The sequence below is a fragment of the Panicum virgatum genome, chromosome 1K, assembly GCF_016808335.1.
Source record: "Panicum virgatum strain AP13 chromosome 1K, P.virgatum_v5, whole genome shotgun sequence".
NCBI classification, from domain to species: Eukaryota; Viridiplantae; Streptophyta; class Magnoliopsida; order Poales; family Poaceae; genus Panicum; species Panicum virgatum.
In genome coordinates, this window is record NC_053136.1 from 22,330,696 (window position 1) to 22,355,922 (window position 25,227).

At 46.3% G+C, this 25,227-nt stretch overlaps 1 protein-coding gene across 1 annotated transcript; it reads left to right on the top strand.

The window, feature by feature from the left end:
- The first annotated feature begins 14,758 nt into the window (after positions 1-14,758).
- On the top strand, positions 14,759-15,788 carry LOC120699657 (fasciclin-like arabinogalactan protein 6). Its single transcript, XM_039983677.1, has one exon. It carries the CDS (start codon positions 14,831-14,833, stop codon positions 15,650-15,652), a length of 822 nt encoding a protein of 273 aa, XP_039839611.1. The 5' UTR covers positions 14,759-14,830; the 3' UTR covers positions 15,653-15,788.
- The last annotated feature ends 9,439 nt before the right edge of the window (positions 15,789-25,227 follow it).

The following is a 25,227-nucleotide window of genomic DNA, read 5'->3' on the forward strand; positions in this document are numbered from 1 at the left end:
CAGGGCTTGCCATGGCGAGGGGCGGACTGCGCGGCGGCGCATCGCCGGCGCAGGCGTCTGGCGGTTCTGGGGCTCGGGTTCTAGCGCAAAAGAGGGAGGGGAACATGGTGAAGCTCACCAGGGGCTCGGGGTAGACTCTGGTGCGGCACAGTGGCAGAATTTCGGCGGCGCAGGCGCGGCTCGACGGAGCTCCTCCACGGGAAATCCCGTGCGCAGCGGGGCCTAGGTCGGAGAGGAAGGGCTCGGTGATGTTCCTGTCCCCGAGGCGAAGCCGCGGCGTCGACTTGGGGAGGCAGAGCGGCAGCGGACAGCGGGAACTCGGCGGCGCAAGGGTCTATTCGCGGTGGAGCTGTGCGGCGTGGCGGCCTAGGGTTCGGGGCGGCGCTGCGGATGGGAGGAGGGCGCAGGGGTCGCGGGGCGTTTAAAGAAGGGACGCCGGGGACCTCGGCGTGTGGGCCCTAGGCGGGAAGCTCGCCGGAGATCTCGGCGTGATAGGCGTGGTTGTTGCTCTGCGAGGGAGAAGAAGCTGCCGGGTGTGGCCGGTCTGTCAGTGACAGCGAGCGGGAGCAGCGGGGCGTGACGCGCAGGCGCGGGGAGGCACCGATAGGTGGGGACGCAGCGTGCGGCGCGGGCTGAGCGGAGAGCGCGTGCTGGGCCATGCACGGGCGATGGGGAACGGACCTGGCAAGCGGGCCATCCCTGTCAGCGAGGGCGGGGCGCTGGCAGGTGGGCCGGGACTGAGCGCTTAACGCGCTTGCGCCGAGCGCGGGGAGGGAGGCTGGGTTGAGCTGGGGGAGCGGGCCGCGGGGTGAGGGAGAAGGAGGGAATGGGCTGGGCCGTTTCGGTTTGATGGGCTGAAGGGAGAAAAGGGGACTGGGCCGGGTTTTGGGACTAGGCTGGGATGCTGGGTTTTGTTATGGGTTCCCTTTTCTATTTCCTATTTCCTTTTTCAAACACTACTCAAACCTAATTGAATTCAAATTCAAATTTGAATTCAACCCTAGCACTCAAACAAATAAAAGAGATGCTCCAGCATGAATGCAACAACACAATTTAAACTTAGACAAATTTTAATTACTTAAGGAACAAAAATTAGATTTTATGCAAGACTAAACAAATTAAATCCTTAGAAAATTAAATAAAACCAATTAAATTTATTATTAACTAGGAAAATTAAGTTAGGGTGTTACAAATCCTACCCCCATACAGGAATCTCGTCCCGAGATTCTGGGCTGGCTAGCAAATAGATCAGGATAGGTCTTCATCAACTCCTCTTCCTTCTTCTGACAAGTCTTCCGGAAAGACGTCTGGGAATTCAGACACCACGCAAATACCATCCGTGGGTCTAGCCTCCATCTAATGAAGAAAACCAGAAGGCTCTGTAGCACTGACTGTCACCTCTTGGCCATTAGATGCTAACAAGTGAACTAACCGCTGAGTACAATCAATTCTGACTCCCCACTTGGCAAGAGTATCCATTCCCAGAATCACATCAATACCCTTGGTGTCTATCACCATCAGATTTGTACTGAACTTTACTCTCCCTATGGAAACATTGACTCTAGGGCAGGAAATATGAGACCTCAATTGTCCTCCAGGTGAAGACACTAACATGCACCTCTTCATTGTGCTAGTATGAATACCATGATGCTCGACAAAAGACTGTGAAATAAAGGAATGCGTAGCACCAGTATCGAAAAGCACCATAGCTGGATATGAGCTGACCATGGTTGTACCAATAACCACGTTCGGAGACTCGGCCGCTGACTCGGCCGTCACATGGTTCACCTTCCCTTGTCGTGGCGCTCTGGGTTGGGCTGGGCGCCCCTGCTGTCTTGCCTGCCGTGGAGTCGGTGGAAGGCGTTTCTGTGGACAACTTTTGGCATAATGACCTTTCTGCCCGCACTTGTAGCACTTGCGGTGGTGGTGAATGGCGCTACTTGGTTGTCCTCCATGTGAACTTAACATCACATCTGGCATCATTTCTGCTGCTTGCTCTTTGGACTCCTTGCGACCGCGTGGCTGAATCTCATTCATAGTGATAGTCAACCCATCAACATAATCATGGAGAGCTTGATTCTCGACCTGTGTATCTCTAGAGCACTTAGGATCCTTTCTCTTCTGGATGGTCTGTAGCTCATCGACCGATGGACTGTCGAGGAAAAGGGAATCCTCTGCTAGCTGCTCTTGATGAGACCTCTTCCTCTTTGTACCGGAGAACAACCTCTGGTTCCTCCTAGTTGTGGCTTCATCTTCAGTCGCACGAACTTGACGACAAGGGATGCCGTAGAATTGGCAACACGAGCAAACCTTCTCACCATTCTTCGGGTGGTATGTTGTTTGCGAAGACTGATCTTGTATCATCGTTGGCTGCTTCACGGAAACTGTTGCATGAACACCATCACCCATTGCACGGTCTCCAAGGTCTTTTTGTTCCGCTGCCATCTGAGCTGGGGCAAAGAGGATACACAGATTGGTAAGGTCAAGGAAGAGAGAAAAACTCCAGATAGGTGTTACATAACTCCGAGAAAAGGAACTATAGCGTAACTCTTCTGCCTCATTTGAGAGATCCTCAACTTCTCCAGTACTATCTGTAGGCCGGGGTGTCACATCCCTACCCCCTTACAGAAACCGACGTCCCCGTCGGTGACGTCCTTGCCAGTGAATCCATGGATATCATACCCTCTTCGTATTATCCTTCTTCTCAACAAACAAGACCGGGGAAACTCAAGCATGACCAGGTAGAGAGGATAGAGTGGATTGTTTTACCCCCCAATGATCTAACTCATTTTATTAATTAGTTACTTTAACATAAGAGTGATTTTCTTCAAACAACTTTAAACTACTAAGCTATGCAATCATTCAAAAATCCAAATCAAACATGTTGCATAATAACAAGCATACAATTTCACAACTTAGCCGAGTTTAACATACGACTCGACTAACACAACGCGTCGCAGAACGTGCTATCATATTATTATAAAAGGGTCACCTATCTCATACTCATGGTGGTCAGATGACTGATTCAGGCCAAAGTCTACGAAATCTATAATTTAGAGAGAGAAATCAAGACAAGACGAGTAAAAGTCATAGAATTCAAGGGGTATAATAGTAAAATAGTTTCAGCAGACAAGGATTGGAGAGAAGAAGTCCTAAAACTCGACCAGTTCTATCTAGGCTTCGTCCTACAGTCGATATAGCTCTGATACCACTCTGTAACACCCGGTTTATAAAAGGACATAAACCGAGCAATCATATACGTGCCAGGATCAAGTCACATGTATATACAACAGAATGAACAGTATATCACAGCACATATCACGTAAAAAGATATAATAAAGCAAATACGAATGTTATTTATTACATTAATGACAAAATGTCTGATACAGCGGAAGTGAAGTACAAATATGATAAAACTCTCTGAAGCTGAGCAGGGCGCCACAGGGACGTCGACTGGGAGACGAACGCCTAGAAGTCCTCGTAGTCCTGATAGCGCTGAGCGAACTCCCTCGCGTCGGCAGGAACTGAGCAGCAGTAGAGTATCCGAGAGGAAAAAGTAGAGAAGAGGCAAGAGTGAGTACACAACTTGTACTCAACAAGTATAACACAAACTATGAGGCTCTAAGGTTGGCTGACTCATCTGCATTAGCTTTTAAGTGTTGGCAAAATTTTATTAAAGCTATTTACTACAAGTTGATGAATTACCATAAACCCAGTTACATATTAATTAATCAAGATTTATCATGTTACTACTGAGAACCAAACCAAAACCACCAAGGTAACCCCGAGAGGCACCTCCCTCGTCGGAAGGAGATAACCCCACTAATCAAAAGGAGGATCTGGGCCGCTCATAACCGTGAGCACGGCTAGTATACCAGTTTTACACTCTGCAGAGGTTGCACATCTTTACCCACAAGTCGTGAGCTACGCCAGTTGTTCATCACACTTCCTTAGGTGAGATGACTAGCAAACTCACTACGAGGCCGTTACAAAGGACACGTTGGTAAGGTGTAACCGCTAAGGAATTAGGCTCCGCAACGATGGTAACCACCTCGAGGGGTACGCACACCAAGCCTCGTAGCCTGGCCACCATTGAAGCTCACCACCCCCCATGCCCCGTCGGTAAGTTACTCCCGAACCAAAATGGCCTAATTAGTAAGCCAAGACCGTCCCATTCCAGTCTTGTGGTAGCGCTGTTGTCCCAGGTTGTCGCTCTATGAACCGGTCCTTATGGAGAGTGGCCAACCAGGCAGTAAGCACCGTGCTGGCCCCCTAAACCATGTTTCTAACAAAACCAATTTTAACGAGACGTGAGCCACTCAAGCCACACAGAGGGCCACTCTTAGAATTAAGTTGCATATACCATTAATCAAATTAATTAAAAAGGACCAAGTGTGTTATAGCGCAACACCTAGCACAACTAACCAAAATGCAACCCAAAGGATATATATATAAATGATATAAAGTGGCTAGGAAATCCTTATACGCATACAGTATTAAAATGCAGTATGAAGATGTATTTAAAAGTGATAGGTTGTTCATGTTATACTTGCCTTCCTCGTACTGCTCCTGCTACTGCTCAAAGTGCTCGGAAGACGGTTGCTCCGGGTACTGGTACTAGGGCTCCTCAGATGGATCAACGTCTACTCACGAACACATGGCCAAAAACAAGGCAACAACATAAACATACATGTAACCAAAAGCTAACACTAATAAACAGTACAACAATACATAAAAACAGCACACTAAACTAGTCTAAAACTATTCTACGCGTTATAACAATCGCGTGGATATAAAGAACGCTTAAAACGGAGCTAAAACGCATAATCTAGGCCAAAAACAAGTTCTAGGGGCTAAACTGCAAGAAAACTAAGGTTCCAGGGGGTTTTCTGTAAAAACCGAGGGCCTTAACATAATTAAAGGATAAATCTGGGGTCTAACGTGTAAAAACAGCAGCTATGGACGGCGGGTCCTATTTCTAGAAAAGCCAGGGGGCTTCGTGTAAAGTTCTGGGCCTTTTTGGGAATACTTTAACACTGAGCAGGACTGCGGGTTGATATCCAAAAAGGGCAGGGTCTCTTTAGCAAAAGTTACAGGCCGAAGCGGTAAGTTTATATTTGGGCCGTTGGATCGCAATCCGTCGGCTCCGGGCGAAGGGGTAAGTTGATCTAATCTAGCGCGTTGAAACAAGATCGGGCGGTCCAGGATGGACGGTGCGCGCGGGTGGCGGCGCTGACGCCAGAGACGGAGCTCCCGCGGCGGCGCGCGGCTGGGAGCTCGCCGGAGCTCGCCCAACTGGCGATCCCGGGCTCGAAAATGAGCGGATCTCGGCCAGGGAGGATCTACGCACCACGCGTAATCCACCTGTGCACCTAGAACAGGGCTCCCACGCTTGGACAGGGCTTGCCATGGCGAGGGGCGGACTGCGCGGCGGCGCATCGCCGGCACGGGCATCTGGCGGTTCTGGGGCTCGGGTTCTAGCGCAAAAGAGGGAGGGGAACATGGCGAAGCTCACCAGGGGCTCGGGGTAGACTGTGGTGCGGCGCAGCGGCAGAATTTCGGCGGCGCAGGCGCGGCTCGACGGAGCTCCTCCACGGGAAATCCCGTGCGCAGCGGGGCCTAGGTTGGAGAGGAAGGGCTCGGTGATGTTCCTGTCCCCGAGGCGAAGCCGCGGCGTCGACTTGCAGAGGCAGAGCGTCAGCGGACAGTGGGAACTCGGCGGCGCAAGGGTCTCTTCGCGGTGGAGCTGTGTGGCGTGGCGGCCTAGGGTTCGGGGCGGCGCTGCGGATGGGAGGAGGGCGCAGGGGTCGCGGGGCGTTTAAAGAAGGGACGTCGGGGACCTCGGCGTGGGGGCCTTGGCGTGTTCATGTTTATGTTGTTGCCTTGTTTTTGGCCATGTGTTCGTGAGTAGACGTTGATCCATCTGAGGAGCCCCAGTACCAGTACCCGGAGCAACCGTCTTCCGAGCACTTTGAGCAACAGCAGGAGCAGTACGAGGAAGGCAAGTATAACATGAACAACCTATCACTTTTAAATACATCTTCATACTGCATTTTAATACTGTATGCCTATAAGGATTTCCTAGCCACTTTATATCCTTTATATATATATATCCTTTGGGTTGCATTTTGGTTAGTTGTGCTAGGTGTCGCGTTATAACACACTTGGTCCTTTTTAATTAATTTGATTAATGGTATATGCAACTTAATTCTGAGAGTGGCCCTCTGTGTGGCTTGAGTGGCTCACGTCTCGTTAAAATTGGTTTTGTTAGAAACATGGTTTAGGGGGCCAGCACGGTGCTTACTGTCTGGTTGGCCACTCTCCATAAGGACCGGTTCATAGAGCGAAAACCTGGGACAACAGCGCTACCACAAGACTGGAATGGGACGGTCTTGGCTTACTAATTAGGCCATTTTGGTTCGGGAGTAACTTACCGACGGGGCATGGGGGGTGGTGAGCTTCAATGGTGGCCAGGCTACGAGGCTTGGTGTGCGTACCCCTCGAGGTGGTTACCATCGTTGCGGAGCCTGATTCCTTAGCGGTTACACCTTACCAACGTGTCCTTTGTAATGGCCTCGTAGTGAGTTTGCTAGTCATCTCACCTAAGGAAGTGTGATGAACAACTGGCGTAGCTCACGACTTGTGGGTAAAGATGTGCAACCTCTGCAGAGTGTAAAACTGGTATACTAGCCGTGCTCACAGTTATGAATGGCCCAGATCCTCCTTTTGATTAGTGGGGTTATCTCCTTCCGACGAGGGAGGTGCCTCTCGGGGTTACCTTGGTGGTTTTGGTTTGGTTCTCAGTAGTAACATGATAAATCTTGATTAATTAATATGTAACTGGGTTTATGGTAATTCATCAACTTGTAGTAAATAGCTTTAATAAAATTTTGCCAACACTTAAAAGCTAATGCAGATGAGTCAGCCAACCTTAGAGCCTCATAGTTTGTGTTATACTTGTTGAGTACAAGTTGTGTACTCACTCTTGCCTCTTCTCTACTTTTTCCTCTCGGATACTCTACTGCTGCTCAGTTACTGCCGACGTGAGGGAGTTCGCTCATCGCTACCAGGACTACGAGGACTTCTAGGCGTTCGTCTCCCAGTCGACGTCCCTGTGGCGCCCTGCTCAGCTTCAGAGAGTTTTATCGTATTTGTACTTCGCTTCCGCTGTATCAGACATTTTGTCATTAATATAATGAATAACATTCGTATTCACTTTATTATATCTTTTTACGTGATATGTGCTGTGATATACTGTTCATTCTGTTGTATATATGTGTGACTTGATCCTGGCACGTATATGATTGCTCGGTTTATGTCCTTTTATAAACCGGGTGTTACAGCGACAGGCCCCCCTGTCGCCTATTGGGGGGGGCGACAGGCCCCTTTTTTCCAGGGACCTCGTTGCAAATTTGAAGAAAATAAAGTTACACTTAAGGCCTGTCGCCCTATGGGGGGCGACCGGGGGGTATTTTTGAAATATTTCAAAATAGACATATATTTTTGATTTTTTTTAAAATATAAAAAAGAAAATAGCGCGCTAGCTAGCTAGCTCTATGGGCCTACTTGAATGGGCTGTTGTTGGGCTAAAATTTATGAATCAAAACTACAATAGTAATAGATTTCTGGTCTGTAACGGAACCCCGCGTGGAAATTTTTGAAAATGACATATGGGCAAAGAGCCAGCAGATGACACTGTTGGAACGAATTAAAACCCGTAGCAACGCACGAGCAACTATGCTAGTATTTCTAAAGCAAGCAATAATTTTTTGGTCCCTCAATTGAAATTCGAATCGGAACCAGATTAAATCAATTGAAATTTCATTCGAAACTGGGACAATCAATATCCTTCACGATCATGGCACGACCCGTACACAAAGTGTTAGAGCACAAAGTTGGTGATATATGCTATGTAAATCTATTATATTACCCGTAGCAACGCATGAGCACTTATGCTAGTATTTAATTTAAACATAGCCAGAATGTAGAAGTTTTTGCCCGCTGTTGAGTATGTTAGCGTCACGAATAAATCTGCAAGCGCACGGATACCGTTGTAGCTTTCACCTCAAAGTATTCCAAGGGCTATCGAATCCACAGGGAATGTGTGTGCACTCTCTTCTATTCTAATCGGTCCAAGGACACACCAAGATAGCTAGAAAGGTAGAGAGGATTCCTGGGATAGTGCTACTACTGAGTTAAAGGTCGATCTCTCGGGCACAATACTCGCTTTGGGCACCGGCTTACAACTGGTTTGCCTATCGACTCCGGCCAATAGCTCTACAGTATATCCGAACGTGGAGGATTACGAAGGACCAATAGGGCTGTCAGCACCTACGTCCTACCTCTAACAAACCGTGGGATATAAGGAAAATGAAGGATAACCCCTAGCCTAGATACCACGTCTATACTATTGATTACTACTGTAGTCTAACTACGTATGACGTCCCGTAGCAAACTACAACAGTCTGTACAAATATAGATCGACGAACCTGCGAGTAAGAGAACTGATCTCACTCAACTACAAGCACTACTAGCATATACTATACCAAGTATAAAACTAGAGATAGGAGCCACGAATACTTACTAAAACCCGAAGAGTGTAGCAGCATCCGTAGAGGTACAAGCTGGGGCAGAGTACCGACACCCCAGCACTACTCCCGAACTACTCTCTCACTCTCGTAGAGGTACAATTTGGAGAAGAGCGCCAAAGTTTGGCGCCCTTCCTAAGTACCTCTACCCTCTCCCTAGTCTAGGACTACTCTAAACACAAGAGGAGGCTTGAAGTTGAGCACTTGGTGGATGTCTTCAAATGGAAGCCCTCCCCTCATATTTATAGAGGGGGTACATGGTGCTTTCGACTAGGGAATGCAGCTATGCCCCTTGGAGCCGACCTTGGGAGCCAGTGAGGAGCTACCACGCATCGAGAATGAGGCGGTGGGGCCCATGGGCTTAGTCGGCCGGCCCCGAATCGGCCCATCTTTGGTATTTAGGCTGTCCTGGTGTCCCTTGTCCTAATCCCATGGGTCATGTCCTGTCCTAAGCTGGTTTGCTTTGGTACTTGGGCCTGTTTTGATCCATTTCGGCCTGATCCTCATGCTCTGATTGGTTGCGCCTTTTGCCTTGAACTGAGAAGTGTGTTTCCCTGCTCATGAAGTGTGTTTTTACCCTTATTTCACCTGCATACAAATAATTACCAACACTCGTGGAAATGGTCAGTAATAAACCCCTACCACTATGTTGATGTTCATATTTTGTGTATTTATGCAGGAGTTGATGACCTACATTTGGTACTTAGCAGCCGTCAACAGTTCACAAGGATCTGGGCCCACCAGTGATACCAAACCGACTCAAGACAAGCCATGACCCGCATACATAACATGAGGGCCCACCTAGCAGCCTTCAGACCAAGAACCGAGCCGAACAGGCTCGGCCCACGGTCGGCCGACCATGGCTGCCCATGGGCCCCACCGACTCTTAGATGACACGTGGCAAGGTGTGGTTGGTCCCACATGGTGGTTTGGCTCAATCACCGGGCCAATGGCAGGTGGTTCCCCCTATATATATGAGGGGAGGGGCTCCAAAATGAGACATCACTCACCACCAAGAGTAGATCCTCTCTAGCTTGTGTTTAGTGTAGGAGAGAGTAGAGGTACTCAGGAGGGGCGCCGGTGATGGCGCTCTTCTCCAATTTGTACCTCTACAGTGAGGGGCAGTTGGGGGAAGTGCCGGACTTGTCAGCACTCTTCTCCGCTTGTACCTCGACGGTTGCTTATTCGGTCGTAAGTGTTCGAGACTTTTTTATTTAGAATTAGAGTTTTGTTGCAAGTTATTACTTCTGCCTTATATAAGTTGAGTGTATGCTTAGAGTAGCATTTGATCCTAGCTTAAGACTCCGGATAGAGAAGGATAATCTTGGCCAGTGTTGGGATTAGTACGGAATAGCATAGACATGATGTCTAGACTAGACTTTACCACTTAGTTGTCTGATAGTCCCACAGTTTGTTGAGGTAGCCGGCAGGTGGTGACAGCCTTGTCTGAGCCCTAGTAACCCTCCACGTCCAGATATTAGATAGAGCATTGCTATGGGAGCTATTGGCTTGTATAAGCCAGTCAAAACCGGTAGCTTGAAGTATAACGGCGAAGTATCTCTTCCTCTAAACATAGATTCTAAATCTTAGGAAGTCCGCTCTGTCCTATCCCTCCTACACCAGTGTGTTTGTCCTTGGATCAACCTGAATCCGTAGATAGTGTACTCACGTTCCTCAGTGGATACGATACCCTGAAATACTCCTGGGTGAAAGCTACAACAGTATCCGTGCGCTTGCGGATTTTATTCGTGACGTTACAAAGTATCAACAATGGCATGGATCAAGGGGGAGCACAAGGTGAAGAAGCTCAAGAACAAGCACCTCAAGCTGAAAATGATGATGATAGTGGACCAATTCAACCTCAACGTCAGTTAACTCATCCAAGAGTGCATCAAAGTATACAACGGGATCATCCTAGAGCAAGGTATGAATGCCTTAGGGAATTTCGTCTCAAGAATGGCTTTGCAATGGGCAAAGCCGATTCTACTCTTTTCACTCAAAAAGTAGACAAATCTCTTTGTATGTCAAATTTATATTGATGATATTATCTTTGGTTCTACTAATGAAAAGTTTTGTGAAGAGTTTAGTAGGATCATGACCAAGAGATTTGAGATGTCCATGATGGGTGAATTGAAATTCTTTCTTGGTTTTCAAATCAAGGAATTGAAGGAAGGGACTTTCATATGTGAAGCTAAATATACAAGTGATATGCTAAAGAAGTTTGACATGACCGATGCTAAACCTATCAAGACTCCTATGACCGTGAACGGACATCTTGACTTAAATGAAGATGAAAAATCCATGGATCAAAAGGTATATCGCTCCATGATTGGTTGTTTACTTTATCTTTGTGTATCTAGGCCGTATATTATGCTTAGTCTGTGCATTTGTGCAAGATTTCAAGCTAATCCGAAGGAATACCATTTGGTAGCTGTTAAAAGAATCTTGAGATATTTAGTGCACACTACAAACCTTGGTTTGTGGTATCCCAAGGGCTCCATTTTTGATTTACTTGGCTATTCCGACTTGGATTATGCCGGTTGCAAGGTAGATCGAAAGAGTACAATGGGGACTTGTGAATTTCTTGGTCGGTCCTTGGTGTCGGAGCTCTAAGAAAAAACTTCCGTTGCGCCATCCACTGCCGAGGCCGAGTATGTTCCACCCAGTGCTTGTTGTGCTCAACTACTTTTGATGAGGCAAACCTTGAGTGTTTTTTGTTGTGAGTACAAAAAGATTCCTCTCTTGTGTGACAATGTGAGTGCAATCAAACTAGCCAACAACCCTATCCAACACTCAAGAACCCAGCACATTGACATAAGACATCACTTTCTAAGAGATCACGAAGCCAAAGGAGGTATCGCTCTAAGTCATGTGAGTACCGCTAAACAACTAGCCGATATCTTCAAAAAGCCTCTCGATGAGCAACGGTTTTGTTTTCTTAGGAGTGAGCTAAATATCTTGGATTCTCGTACCTTGGCTTGACTTGTTGCATACATCTTGTATTAATGCTTGGACTAGGAAAAATCTTATTTGTGTGAGTTTTTTCAGAATCATTGGTGTTGTGATCTTAGGATCACTCCTTGCCACAAATGATCATGGTTATGTATTGTTGAATGTGGCTAATCATTTTCGAGTCAAGGGTCTCGCATGTCCGTACTGTATTGTTTGGCTGATCAAACTCTCTCATCAAGTCGATCTAATCTGTTTCTTTCAAAACCTCTCTGGTGGGCGTCGAATCATCCACCCTTTGGCCGGATCATCCGACCCCCTCGTCTCATTTAAGCTCTGATGGCCTTAGGATGATTCGGCCTTTCCCCGGATCATCTGTCCTCCTTGATCCGTTTCAGCTCTGGTGATCCCCGGATGATCCGGCCCTACCTAGATTATCTGGCCCTGGCAGTTTTAGTATATATACCCCAAGTCGTTGGTGCCCTAGTCCTCCTCTTCTTTTCACCACCGCCGCCCTCTCCTCCTCCTAATCTCCGTGTGACGAATTCGTGAATCAACCAAGGATCGTCGAGCCCTCAGGTCTCTTGGTTCCCTGTAACACCAGGTTTATAAAAGGACATAAACCGAGCAATCATATACGTGCCAGGATCAAGTCACACGTATATACAACAGAATGAACAGTATATCACAGCACATATCACGTAAAAAGATATAATAAAGTGAATACAAATGTTATTTATTACATTAATGACAAAAATGTCTGATACAGCGGAAGCGAAGTACAAATACGATAAAAACTCTCCGAAGCAAAGCAGGACACCACAGGGACGTCGACTGGGAGACGAATGCCTAGAAGTCCTCGTAGTCCTGGTAGCGCTGATCGAACTCCCTCGCGTCGGCAGGAACTGAGCAGCAGTAGAGTATCCCCAAGAGGAAAAAGAGTAGAGTAGGCAAGAGTGAGTACACAACTTGTACTCAACAAGTATAACACAAACTATGAGGCTCTAAAGGCTGACTCAGCTGCATTAGCTTTTAAGTCTTGGCAAAATTTTATTAAAGCTATTTACTACAAGTTGATGAATTACCATAAACCCAGTTACATAGTAATTAATCAAAATTAAACATGATACTACTGAGAACCATACCAAACCAAGCCACCCGGGGAAACCTGCCTCGTCAAAGGAAGATAACCCCACTAATCAAAAGGAGGATCTGGGCCGCTCATGACCGTGAGCACAGCTAGTATACCAGTTTTACACTCTGCAGAGGTTGCACATCTTTACCCACAAGTCGTGAGCTACGCTAATTGTCATCACACTTCCTTAGGTGAGATGACTAGCAAACTCACTACGAGGCCGTTGCAAAGGATCACGTTGGTAAGGTGTAACCGCTAAGGATTCAGGCAATGCAACGATGGTACCCACCTCGAGGGGTACGCAGACCAAGCCTCGTAGCCTGGGGACCATTGAAGCTCGACCCCCCTCGTGCCCCGTCGGTATGTTACTCCCGAACCAAAATGACCTAATTAGTAAGCCAAGACCGTCCCATTCCAGTCTTGTGGTAGCACTGTTGTCCCAGGCTACCGCTCTATGAACCGGTCCTTATGGAGAGTGGCCAACCAGGCAGTAAGCACCGTGCTGGCCCCCTAAACCATGTTTCTAACAAACCATTTTATAATGAGACGTGAGCCACTCAAACGGGTCACTCTCAGAATTAAGTTGCATATACCATTAATCAATTTAATTAAAAAGGACCAAGTGTGTTATAGCGCGGCACCTAGCACAACTAATAAAAATGCAACCCAAAGGATATATATAAAGGATATAAAGTGGCTTGGAAGGTCCTTATAGGCATACAATATTAAAATGCAGTATGAAAATGTATTTAAAGGTGATAGGTGGTGTTCATGTTATACTTGCCTTCCTCAAAGTTCCCCTGCTGCTCAAACTGCTCCAAAGATGGCTCCTGGTACTGGTACTCCTCCGAAGGATCAACGTCTACTCACGATCGCAACGCCAAAACAAGTCCAACACATACACATACATGCAAACAAAGGCAAACACTAAGAAACAGTACAACAATACATGAAAACAACACACAAAACTAGTCTAGAACTATTCTACGCGCTACAACGATCGCGTGGACATAAGGAATGCCTAAAATGGAGCTAGAACGCGAAAACTAGAGCTAAAACAAGATTCGGGGACCTATTTGTAAGAAAACTGGAGCTCCAGGTGGGTTCTGGGCAAAAACCGAGGGCCTAAATGTAATTAAGGATTAGATCTGGGGTTTAACTCGCGAAATTACCAAGCTAGGATGGCGGGTTCTATATTTAAAAAGCTCAGGGGGCTGCTTGCTAAATTCTGGGCCAAACTGCTCATCCTCCGTCCAAGTCAGGAGCTGCGGCGTACCGTCGTCTGCAACGCCGGTTGCTGCGCTCCGTTCGAAGGACCGTCTTCGTCTCGTCTGCACCTTTCGTCTTCCCGGCGGCTCCCGCACAGTACATATTTTATCAGATCTGTTTCATAATCATGTTTTCTGAGATCATGTTTATGATATACGTAATGTCTAGTATGTTAGAGTCATGCATGTTAGGTTTAATTCTCATCATGATAAATCTAGTTCGGAATTTAAACTTACAGTTGTCTATTTTTCCAACAATAGTAAATTAAGTTTAACAAGCTAGATGCATTTATTTATAATTGTATATATGTTTAGTTCTAGCTATTGCACGAGAATCGGCTTTAAAGCCAATGATCTTGTTGGTATATCGGACTACATGACAGATATCACTCTTATGGAACTATTTCGAATACCAGCCGATAGATTATCTATTAATTACTAATTAAATTTATTTTTACTGTTAATTGAGGTCAAAATAACTTGCACGCTCCGAACCTATAGTGGAGATAAGCAGAGCTCCCAAACCTTAGCATGTCGTACTCCACGAGATTTATTGCGCCGAGTTTTGCGGCAACATATGGTAACATATTTCAGTAAAGAAAATGCCAATTCACATTATATTAATGCACCTTGTATACATGCATCTAAACATTGGCCAGCTCATCACACCGCCGAAAATAGCTCCAACTACTTTTCACTGTTAGCAGTTGAAGTTTTATGTTACCGTGGACCCCAGTCCGCTTCCCTCCAAATCTGCATGCAGCCCTGACTCGCACGGACCACATCCACCTCCCCTACAAAACCCCGACCATGGCAGCACCCTGCCACACTGGCTCGCTGTATCCTCAGTTCCACAGTGTTCCCAACTTCATCACCAACGCGCAACGCAAATGGCCTGTCACACTCACACCGCCCTCCCCCTTCTCCTCCTCCTCCCTTTCCTCTTCGCTGCGGCTGCCGACGACGTCGTCGCTCCTGCTCCAGGTCCATCCCCACCAGGCGAGCTCAACCTGACCAGCATCCTTGAAAGTGGCGGGCAGTACTCGACGCTGCTCCGGCTCCTGCAGGCCACCCGGATCTCCGAGCAGCTGACCAGCCAGCTCAAGAACTCGTACGACGGCCTCACCTTCTTCGCGCCCAACGACAATGCCTTCACCAAGCTCAAAACCGGCACGCTGAACGGCCTCACCGACCAGCAGAAGATCCAGCTGCTGCTGTACCACGTCCTGCCCCGCTACTACAGCGTCACCACCTTCCAGACCGCCAGCAACCCGCTGCCCACCGAGGCGTCGGGCCCCGGCGGCATGTACAGCATCAACGTGACCACAACCACCACGAGCCACCTGGTGAACATGTCCACGGGCGTCGTCGACGTGCCCATCAGCAGCACTCTGTCGGCCAAGTTTCCGCTCGCCGTCTACTCCGTCGACGATGTGCTGCTGCCCGAGCAGCTGTTCGGTACGTCTCACAAGGGCGGGGCGCCAGCGCCGGAGCCCGCGGGACAGGCCGGAGCGGCGGCTGGGAAGGCGAGCGCGCGGAAGAAGGGTGGTGGTGTCCCGAAGAGCGACGTGGCAGCGGAGCCAGCAGCGGCAGCGGGAGAGGAGGCAGAAGACAGCGAGAACGCAGCGGCTGGCAGAGGGAGTGCGGGGTGGACGAGGACCATTGCTGCTTTTGCTCTCATCATGGCCGTTGTCAATCTGGTCGGCGCTTGAAAGTGTCTGCATGCTGGCTCATTGTCTCTTTGTTTTCCTCTTATTTCACCACCCATTTACTAAAGTTTAGTTATGTCCTGGGTTTGTACGTAACATTATTGTGATAATCATGATATTCAGCACACTATTACTTGAACTTCTGAATTCCTAATCAAAATCCGACTAGTTGTGTCTGCACTCGCTAGTGCGATGCTTTTTTGCGTTCTCTGTCCTCCACGTCAAATAACTGTTGATGTAGGGTCTGTCTATAGCCTGCTTGGGTGATTTGGGGGGCATCTACACTCGAGTGAAAAGACAAAGCAAATCACACGAATCAAAACCAAAAAGAAAACTGAGTGAATCAGAAGACTCTGTCACCCGAGCGAGGAAGCCCATCAAATCACTCGAATATAGCAGACAAACAACAACTGAGTGATTCTTGGTATAGATGACACTCAAAAACAAGATTTTGATAAAAAATAAATAATACAACAAAATAAGAAATATAGCCTACAACAAAATTGCACCAGAATCCACATTTTGAAAATGTGGGTCTGATCCAATAGAAGGCACAAAAAGAGCTAAAATATTTATATTTTACAGAACGGGAACCATGAAAAATTAATAAGTTTGAATAATCATAAAAGAACAAATTTAGAGTTTTAACAACTTAATATACTTCAACTTAATATACTTTAGAAGTTGAAATATCAAATTTTATAGGAACAAATAAATAGGACATTGAGATAAGATAATTTAGAGTTTTAACAGGTTAATATCCCTTACAAGTTGTATTAAAAAGAATAACAAACCAATATTAAACAAGGAGTAAAACAAAAGACAAAAGAACTTGATCTGATAACCTAGAACTTGCTCCCAAAAGACTGCACAGCAAAAGGCCTAGCTTCTTTCTTCAAGATATAGCAAAAACTTCATATCATCTTCATAACTCTTGGATGCTGGTTCACATCTTCATGAAAAGGCATGTAGCCGACACAGGAAACAAGATCCCTCCTAAAAGCATTATGCTTAAGTGCAAATAACTGGAAAAAAACAAAACATAATCAATCAGCTAATCACATTGAACTAGAATGAACAGAGCTGAAACAAAAATATTATGGGGGCACCCTGAGTTAAACAAAAAAAAGAAATAACAAGAAGACAAAATGTACAAAATTTTCTATATGATTACAAAATTTCAAAAATCAGGGGGCACCCAGTGTAATCCCACAGATGTAAATGCAAAGATGTCAGATTACAAAATTCTCAAAAAAAAATTCTACGGATTACAAAATTTCAAATATTATGGGGCACCTAGTGTAATCCCACATATGCAAATGCAAAGATGCCAAATTACAAAATTCAAACAGAGCTGAAACAAAAATATTATGGGGCACCTTGACTTAAACAAAAAAAAAGAAATAACAAGAAGACAAAATGTACAAAATTTTCTATATGATTACAAAATTTCAAAAATTAGGGGGCACCCAGTGTAATCCCACAGATGTAAATGCAAAGATGTCAGATTACAAAATTCTCAAAAAATTTCTATGGATTACAAAATTCCAAAAATTATGGGGCACCTAGTTTAATCCCACAGATGCAAATGCAAAGATGCCAAATTACAAAATTCTCAAATATTTTTTATGTATTACAAAATTTCAGAAATTAGGTGCACACTGTGTAATCCCACAAATGCAAATGCAAACTGTCAGATTATACAAAGTTCTCAAAATATTTCTATGGAATACATAATTTCAGAAATTATGGGGCACATTGTATAATCCCACAAATGCAAATGCAAACTTTCAGATTATACAAATGTCAGATTCTACAAAATTACACCCGCTACATGTGAAACTTACAGTATAATATACACTGTAATTTTATAAGAAAAGCACTGTCAATATAATTAAAAGTGATGGTAACTTACAGTTCATACAAGACACACGTAAACATTCACAGAAAGCTGTCAATACAAATTGCAACTTACAGTTCAGAGAGGGCACACATAAACATCAATACAGGAATCATCCCAAGAGGAATTTAATTTAATAATACAACATGAATACATATACCTAAACATCAAGCTAACTATTAGGAATATGAGAGAACATGCATGGAAAGGCAAAATCACGATACCTTTTCGAGGCCTCCCATACTTCAAATTTTGCCCTGGTTTGGTCACAGCGAACTCCTTTTGCTTGAATCAACTGATGAAATAAATGAATTAGATTAATACAATATGACTAACAAATTGCTTGAACATGAAAAAGGTATTTCAGATAATTCCATAGTTCTCAAAAGTACAAAAGTAAATCAATGCACCGGAACCAATCAAATTTATATGGTTCTCAAAGGTACAAAAGTAAATATATGCAATAGAATCAGTCAAATCAGGAAGCAGAGGTTACTGCATCTAAAATCAAGTCAACCACTACAATTACAATGACCTAACATTGAAATGACAGTGTAATGAACACTGTAAATAAGACTTAGGAACACTGTCAGTAACTTAAAAAATATTTTAGTACCGAAGGAAATTGAATTAGTTAGTGACAGAATGCACATTAAAATGAAATAAACAGAAAAACATGGATGCTTTGAATCAGGTACATATAGTAGCTAAAGAAGATTCAGCAAAGCAACGCACTGATATTAGTGCTATGGTCACATATTAATATAGATTATATTAGCAACAAACAGGAATACCCGATAGGTACATCAAAAGGGGTCTGAGAATTCACCAAATGGAGAGCTGGCCCACATGTCATAGATACAACCAAATAGAACGGCGGCGATAGAGCCTGACGAAACAGTAACGAGAGGCGCGGGCGCCGACGCGAGCAGCAGCACCACCACCACGCCCCCGGCACCGCTCCCTCCCAAGCGCCACCTCGTCCTCGGCCTCGGTGGCTGGACGCGCGGCCTCCGACGTGGGCCGCCATGCGCGCTCCAGCGGAGAGAGAGAGAGAGAGAGAGAGAGAGAGAGAGAGAGAGAGAGAGAGAGAGAGAGAGAGAGCAGAGAACACATAACACACGCATGCAGCTTACACGCCAATGAAATCGATTGAGAGAGGACGAGATACAGGCTAGCTATTCAGAGGACAGCAGCTAGAGCTGGCCGTGGCCGAGCACAATGGAATCCCAATCCCCAAACGCAGCAACAGTTGGGGAGGAACCCACGCCCATGCCATGCCTGCAGAGAGAGAGAGAGAGAGAGAGCGAGAGAGAGAGCGAGAGCGAGAGAGAGAGCGAGAGAGCGAGAGAGAGAGAGAGAAGGGTCCAATCCAAGGGGAGGAGCCGGATCAGATGCATGCGCCGGCCGCCTGCTGGGATCTCTCATATCCCGCAGCAACGCCTCAGCAGATCAAATCAACAACAAAAACCACAAACAAGGGAGCAAATCGAAAAGAAATCAGGGAGGAGACGACAACAACCTGAAAATCGCCTCACCTTGCCGAGCTAGGAAGGGAGCGGAGCTCACAAGGGAGAAGAAAACGAAATGGAACTGAAAAGAAGAATGGGGATAGAGCAGCTAGAAATATCAGGCGGCAGACGAAAGGATCAAAAAAATAAATAAGGCTGACAACATGGGCCCGCAGATCACTGAGATAAATGGCACCAAAACAAACAAAGGGCGCAGATTGGATTAAAATGAGATCGGACCGCACAGCAAATCGACTGAGCAAAGTCTTCAAATCACCTGAGTGACAGATAGCTTTTCCTTAAAACAGCCAAATTAACATATTCTCTCTCGAAGTCATGTGATTTTGGAAACGAACATATTATCTAGGGAGACCAATCTGATGGGTTATACATTGGATTCGGCATTGCAATGGAATTCCTACTTGGGGTGTTACGTTGCAATGCACGACGCTTCATTTCGCGGTCTCTTTTTGCCTCCTTTTGCTCAGGTGTCATGTTTGCATAGTGCAACCTCTGTCGTTCACAAATTGCTTGACTCTGCTCGGGTTTTAAATTTGCATAACGTTTCCTAGCACTTGAATGTCTTGCTTCAATCTGCTCAGTTGTTAATTCTTTTTTGTGAGCACACTTATTTCTTGGAATAGAGCAATTCTGGGTTTGAGTAAAGTCCGTAATGTTTTCATGGCCATGAATCCGTCTAGAGGATGATGTTAAGTCCCATGTAGTTGGCGTGTGTTGTAGTTCTTCAGGCACAAATTGTTTTGGTTCCATTTGACCATGATGTTGTACTTTAATAACAAAGATAGCTACGACTTTGTTTTGCTGACGAGCTTCACGCCGTCTTTTTAGTAAGTCATCCTTTTGCTGGAAAGATAGTTGTGCGTACCTATCCCTTTCTCGTTGTCTCTTACGTTCTTTGGGATCCAGTAGCGATGGCTGCACAATGGAAATCATGGACTCACTAACATTGCAAATGTTGTCTCCATCATTGTTCGAGGTGTTGCATAGAGCATTGCATGGAGTGCGACCCCCCAATTGTTTTGGAGAAGCCATCTAGGTAACTTAGGGAGGAGGAAACACCCGGCAAGAGATGTGGTCCGCAAGCAGTAAGGTATCAACGTGGATCCGGATTTGTATGATGCTGCTGATTTTGTTTGAACTAATATAAAATTGATGTATACAGAATACAGAAACTTTGCATATTCTTATATAAGGATTTAGTATGGCAGATCCGTTCGGTTTACAATAAGGACTTGTCCTATTAGGAATTGTGGACACTTCGCCTCAGAAATATCCTAGGCACCAGTTCCAGAAGGTGTCCCAAACGGTACGTCCAGTTCGTTTGAGGTAATTAAGTAAGACAAAGCAAAGTTAGAGGCCCACCAAATAGGACGGACGACGGACGAAACAAAGAGGCAGAACATGCACGAAGACTCTTTGCGTGCTTTAGAAATAGGAATAGATATAGGAATAGATAGATTGAAAGGCATTGTGTATCTCGAAACAAAGTAGGTCTGCTGATCGGCTCTCTTACCTCTGAGAAGGGGGATGTTTTAGGATCGACTCCCTGGTCCGCCTCTTCAATTTTGTCAATTGGGCTCTTGGTGGAGCCGTAGCCTTGCCAGGCACCCGGCGCTGGATTGTGCTTGGCCGCCCTTCGCCGCGGGCCGAAGGGGATGAATGGGCCTCGGCAGGCTGTGCTTCATCACAGGCCGAAGTGGGCGAATAGGCCTCGGTAGGCTATGCTCGCGATGCTTGGCCACCCTTCGTCGCGGGCCGAAGGGGACAAATGGGCCTCGGCAGGCCGTGCTTCATCACAGGCCGAAGGGGGTGAATAGGCCACAGCAGGCTGCACTCGTCATAGGCCGAAGTGGGCAAATAGGCCTCGGCAGGCTGCGCTCGCAGTGGCAGGCCGCGCTTCGTCGCAGGCCGAAGTGGATGTTTTGGCCCAAAACTGCTGATGCCGGCCACACTTTGCGTCGTGGGCCGAAGCCAGGGACGCACGCGTTGCTGCATGTTTCAGCGGTTTTTTTATTTTTATATTTTTCATTTTCGTTTTTTACAAAAATATATTTTTATTTTCGAAATTTACAGAAATATACCCCGACCGAACAGCTGCCGGGCGGCCGGCACCTGGTCGCCCCGCTGCCGGGCGGCAGGGACTTATCTGTAAAAATTTTCGTAAAAAAATTACGTTCCGGTCTTTGAAGGACCGGTCGCCCGGCAGCCGGGCGGCCGGCCCAGGCTAGTGTTTCAGAGGACGGTCCTCGCGTCGCGAACGCTCGTCTAGGGAAAGCTCACGCAGCACGTCAAGACCCCAGAACCTGCACGCCGTGGACTACAGGACCTGTGTGCACAGAGGATCCCAGCATGGCCACAGAGGATATTGGTCACTTCGTTCCAGATCTACTACGGAGTAGCTCCTTCCTCTGCCTGGTGGACCCACAGCGTCTGAACCCACGAGACAGCGGGAAACTGCGAGGCCCGTGGTGCGCCCCCTTGCTTGGACGCGCGGCAAGCGGAAGCGCCAGAGGCGATGACGACAGCTGCCGAGGCGCATCACGCTGCCTTGTGGGGCAAGCCCACAAAACCGCCGCGCGGGGTCCCACCAGCTGTAACGCGGTGCCTCAAAATCCGCGCAGCACTGCGCCGGACGCACCCGCTCGCATTAAACAAACCCGAGATGCCTGCCGTCAGAGCCTGGACCGGCCGCCCAGCTGCCGGGCGGCCTGACGGGCCGGCCGCCTCGCTGACGGGCGCTCGGTCCTTCAGGGACCGGAACGTAATTTTTTTACGAAAATTTTTACAGATAAGCCCCTGCCGCCTGGCAGCGGGGCGACCAGGTGCCGGCCGCCCGGCAGCTGGGCGGCCGGGGTATATTTTTGTAAATTTCGAAAACGAAAATATATTTTTGTAAAAAATGAAAATAAAAAATAAAAAAATAAAAAACCGCCATGTTTCATGTCGTCGCTCACCGACGGAGACGCACGACCGATGGTGGCGGCCTTCGTCGCGGCGGGCCGAAGTCATGAGCGTCGTGCCGAGCGCTTTTTTCATTTTTATATTTTAAAAAAAAAACAAAATTTCAAAAATATATGCAGAATAGGGAAATTTTCAAAAATGGGTGCCTGTCGCCCCCCTAACGGACGACAGGGTGTCTGTCGCCCATCCAGTTGGCGACAGGACCTAAATGTAAAAAAATTGCATTTTGGTCCTGGCGGCTAGGGCGCATTAAACAGTGAATTTGTAAAATCGATATAAAATCATAGAAAAATAAAAAAATACAAACTCAACTGTTCTGGATTCTATGAAACAAGATCTACAACTTTTGTTACATAAAGTTTTTCATTTAATCAATATATCTTGCTCTATTTTAAATGCCAGTTTAATGCACTTTTATTTAAATCTCAAGATCCATCCTTTGGATTCATGTCATTTTTGGCCAGAGTGTTGCATATGGTGAGCATAGGTTTGTACAAAATTGGTAGGCCCAGAAAACATTTCTAGAATAAGTTTTTAAATTAGATCTTGCAATATATCTAGTTTAAATGGGTTATTTATCCATGCTGCTATACTGAGTATTAGAAGACATAACTTTTATAGTTCCATTAGTTTATTTCCTTAGAGCTATAAAAAAAATTTGGTAAATTTAAGATAAGTACAACTAGACCAAATGAATTATTTCAGATTTTTCTAGGTACAAGAACTATTTTTTTTGATTTAGATACATTGATCAAATGAAAAACTTTATGTAACAAAATTTGTAGATATTATTTCATAGAATCCAGAACAGTTGAGTTTATATTTTTTCGATTTTTCTACAATTTTATATCGATTTTACAAGTTCACTGTTTAATGCGCCCTGAGCGCCAGGACCTAAATGTAAATTTTCTTTATATTTAGGTGATGTCGCCAATTAGATGGGCGACAGGCACCCATTTTTAAAAATTTTCCTATTCGATATATATTTTTGAAATTTTGTTTTTTTAATATAAAAATAAAAAAAAGGCCCGTGCCGAGGATGTTCGAATACCATTCTTGATATTAACCGAAGGTCGTGTCTTTCTTATTTTGCTCAACAAAAACCAAGATTAGAAGGTAATCGTATCTGCAAAAGCTTGTGAGTACGGATTAGTTGCAAATGTACAGTCTTCGGCACGAAAATGATAGAATATAAAATAATATCTGACGCAAAGGCCGCTTCAATGGAAGCCAGCATGAATCAGGATCCATCCCGGCTGTGCATGCGGGCTGGAGCTGGTGATGTACGTGTGGACCGAAGCCCACGCCGGGTCATCCAAAGAAGGCCACGCAGATGTGGGCCGAAGACCGTGCTTATTGGGCAGATGTGGGCCGAAGACCGTGCTTATTGGTTCGATGCTAGACCGAAGCCTCATCTCTGGCGTGGATCCTATATATTTTTCGAAAGTTTTTTTCTTATCCACCTTCCAGTATTTGAGATTCGTGCAAACATCAACCTCTATTGGATCTACACAGTCAACCCTAACCCCTCCTGTGCCCTTCCTCCACTGAGCCCGTGCCGCCGCCCCCTGACCTTGCCGCCGCACCGAGCCATCGCCGCCGGCCGCCGCCGCGCCAGGCCGCCACAGCGCCATGGCCGACGACGCGCCCCGACCGCCGTGCCCGGCGACGCCCGTGACCGACCGCCTCCGCACCATGGCCGATGCCGTGCCCCAGCCACCGCCGTGCCCGGCGACGCCCCAGACCGCCTCCACGCCATGGCTGCCGCCCCTGCCCTCCGCGCGCTGCCGCCCTTTGTCTCCGCCACCGCGCCATGGAGCTCCGGCGCTGTTGCCGGCTCTCGCCGGCACCGGAGAAGATGATGTGGAAAAAATGTGAGTTTCAACATTTTCAAAATACTGCTTCAACATTTTCGAAATACTAGTTCAACATTTTCGAAATACTAGTTCAACATTTTCGATTGCTAGTTCAACATGAACTTTGTCTTAATGGGCTTTATAGATGATTTGCTTAACCATCTTCCACCAGATGCATAGGTCCCCCCATCTCTGGCGGCATAGTGCTTGACCAAGCTTCTGAAGTGTGGCACTGCATGAACAAAAGGATTTGGTTGCCTCACCGCTCAAGCGGTAGGCTGAGTAAATAACCTCATTTCTTGTTTGATTGTCAGACTAAACAGTAAACAGACAACAATGCTTAAACGAAGGCTCTTGAGTTTCCGACGAATGGTTAAATTATTTTTCCTAAGGGTAAAAACCAAATGAGTCACTGACAAGGGTGAAGAATTGATTCTGAAGAGGTAAAAATTAACCCAAGCTCACCACCGAAGAGTGAAAAATTGATTCGGAAGGGGTAAAATTAACCCAAACTCACCACCAAAGGGTTAAAAATTGATTTCGAAGGAGTAAAAATTAACCCAAAATCACCACCGAAGGGTGATAAATTGATTCCGAAAGGGTAAAATTAACCCAAACTCACCACCGAAGGGTGAAAAATTGATTCCAAAGAGGTAAAAGTTAACCCAAACTCACCACCAAATGGTGATAAATTGATTCCGAAAGGGTAAACAATTAACCCGAACTCACCACCAAAGGGTGATAAATTGATCTCAAAATATTTTATTTTGAAGAGCAAGCACGTCATAAAAAAGAGTGCGTGAACTCTCAGTTCTTGGGCCGAAGCTTAGCAGCAGATGTGAGAACAAAGACCGCAAAAAGTGTAACCGAAGACCATCAACAGTAAAGACCGAAGCTAATAGTAACAGGTCTTGGCCAGCGAAGCTGTAACCGAAGCCTTGCATACTATATAAATAAGCCAAGCAACACATGATATGGCGATGATGCACGGCTTGAAGTGTTGCCTGCGAAGGGGCGGGGCGAGGGTTCGATCCCTGTTCCGCGATTGCCATGTGTTTTTGCGAAAAAGCGGGGCATACCTTGATACCGAGGCTGGGCCGACTAAGGCCCGTTTCCGACCAATTTTTTTATTGCTAGAATAATTAAAAAATTGTTCCGGAACAAATGGGCTAGTTTAGGCCCAAAAACATAAAATCTTGAGTGAGCTACGGGTCACCAGTGCGACCCAGCAGCCCCCGGCCGAAGATGTTCTTCGGGTTGGGCCGAAGGTGACTGGGCGCGGCAGCAAGATGTTCTTCGGGTTGGGCCGCAAGATGTTCTTCGGGTTGG

Bases quoted from the DNA above. Each gene is read 5' to 3' on its own strand.
- LOC120699657 (XM_039983677.1), top strand. From the start codon at position 14,831: ATGGCCTGTCACACTCACACCGCCCTCCCCCTTCTCCTCCTCCTCCCT.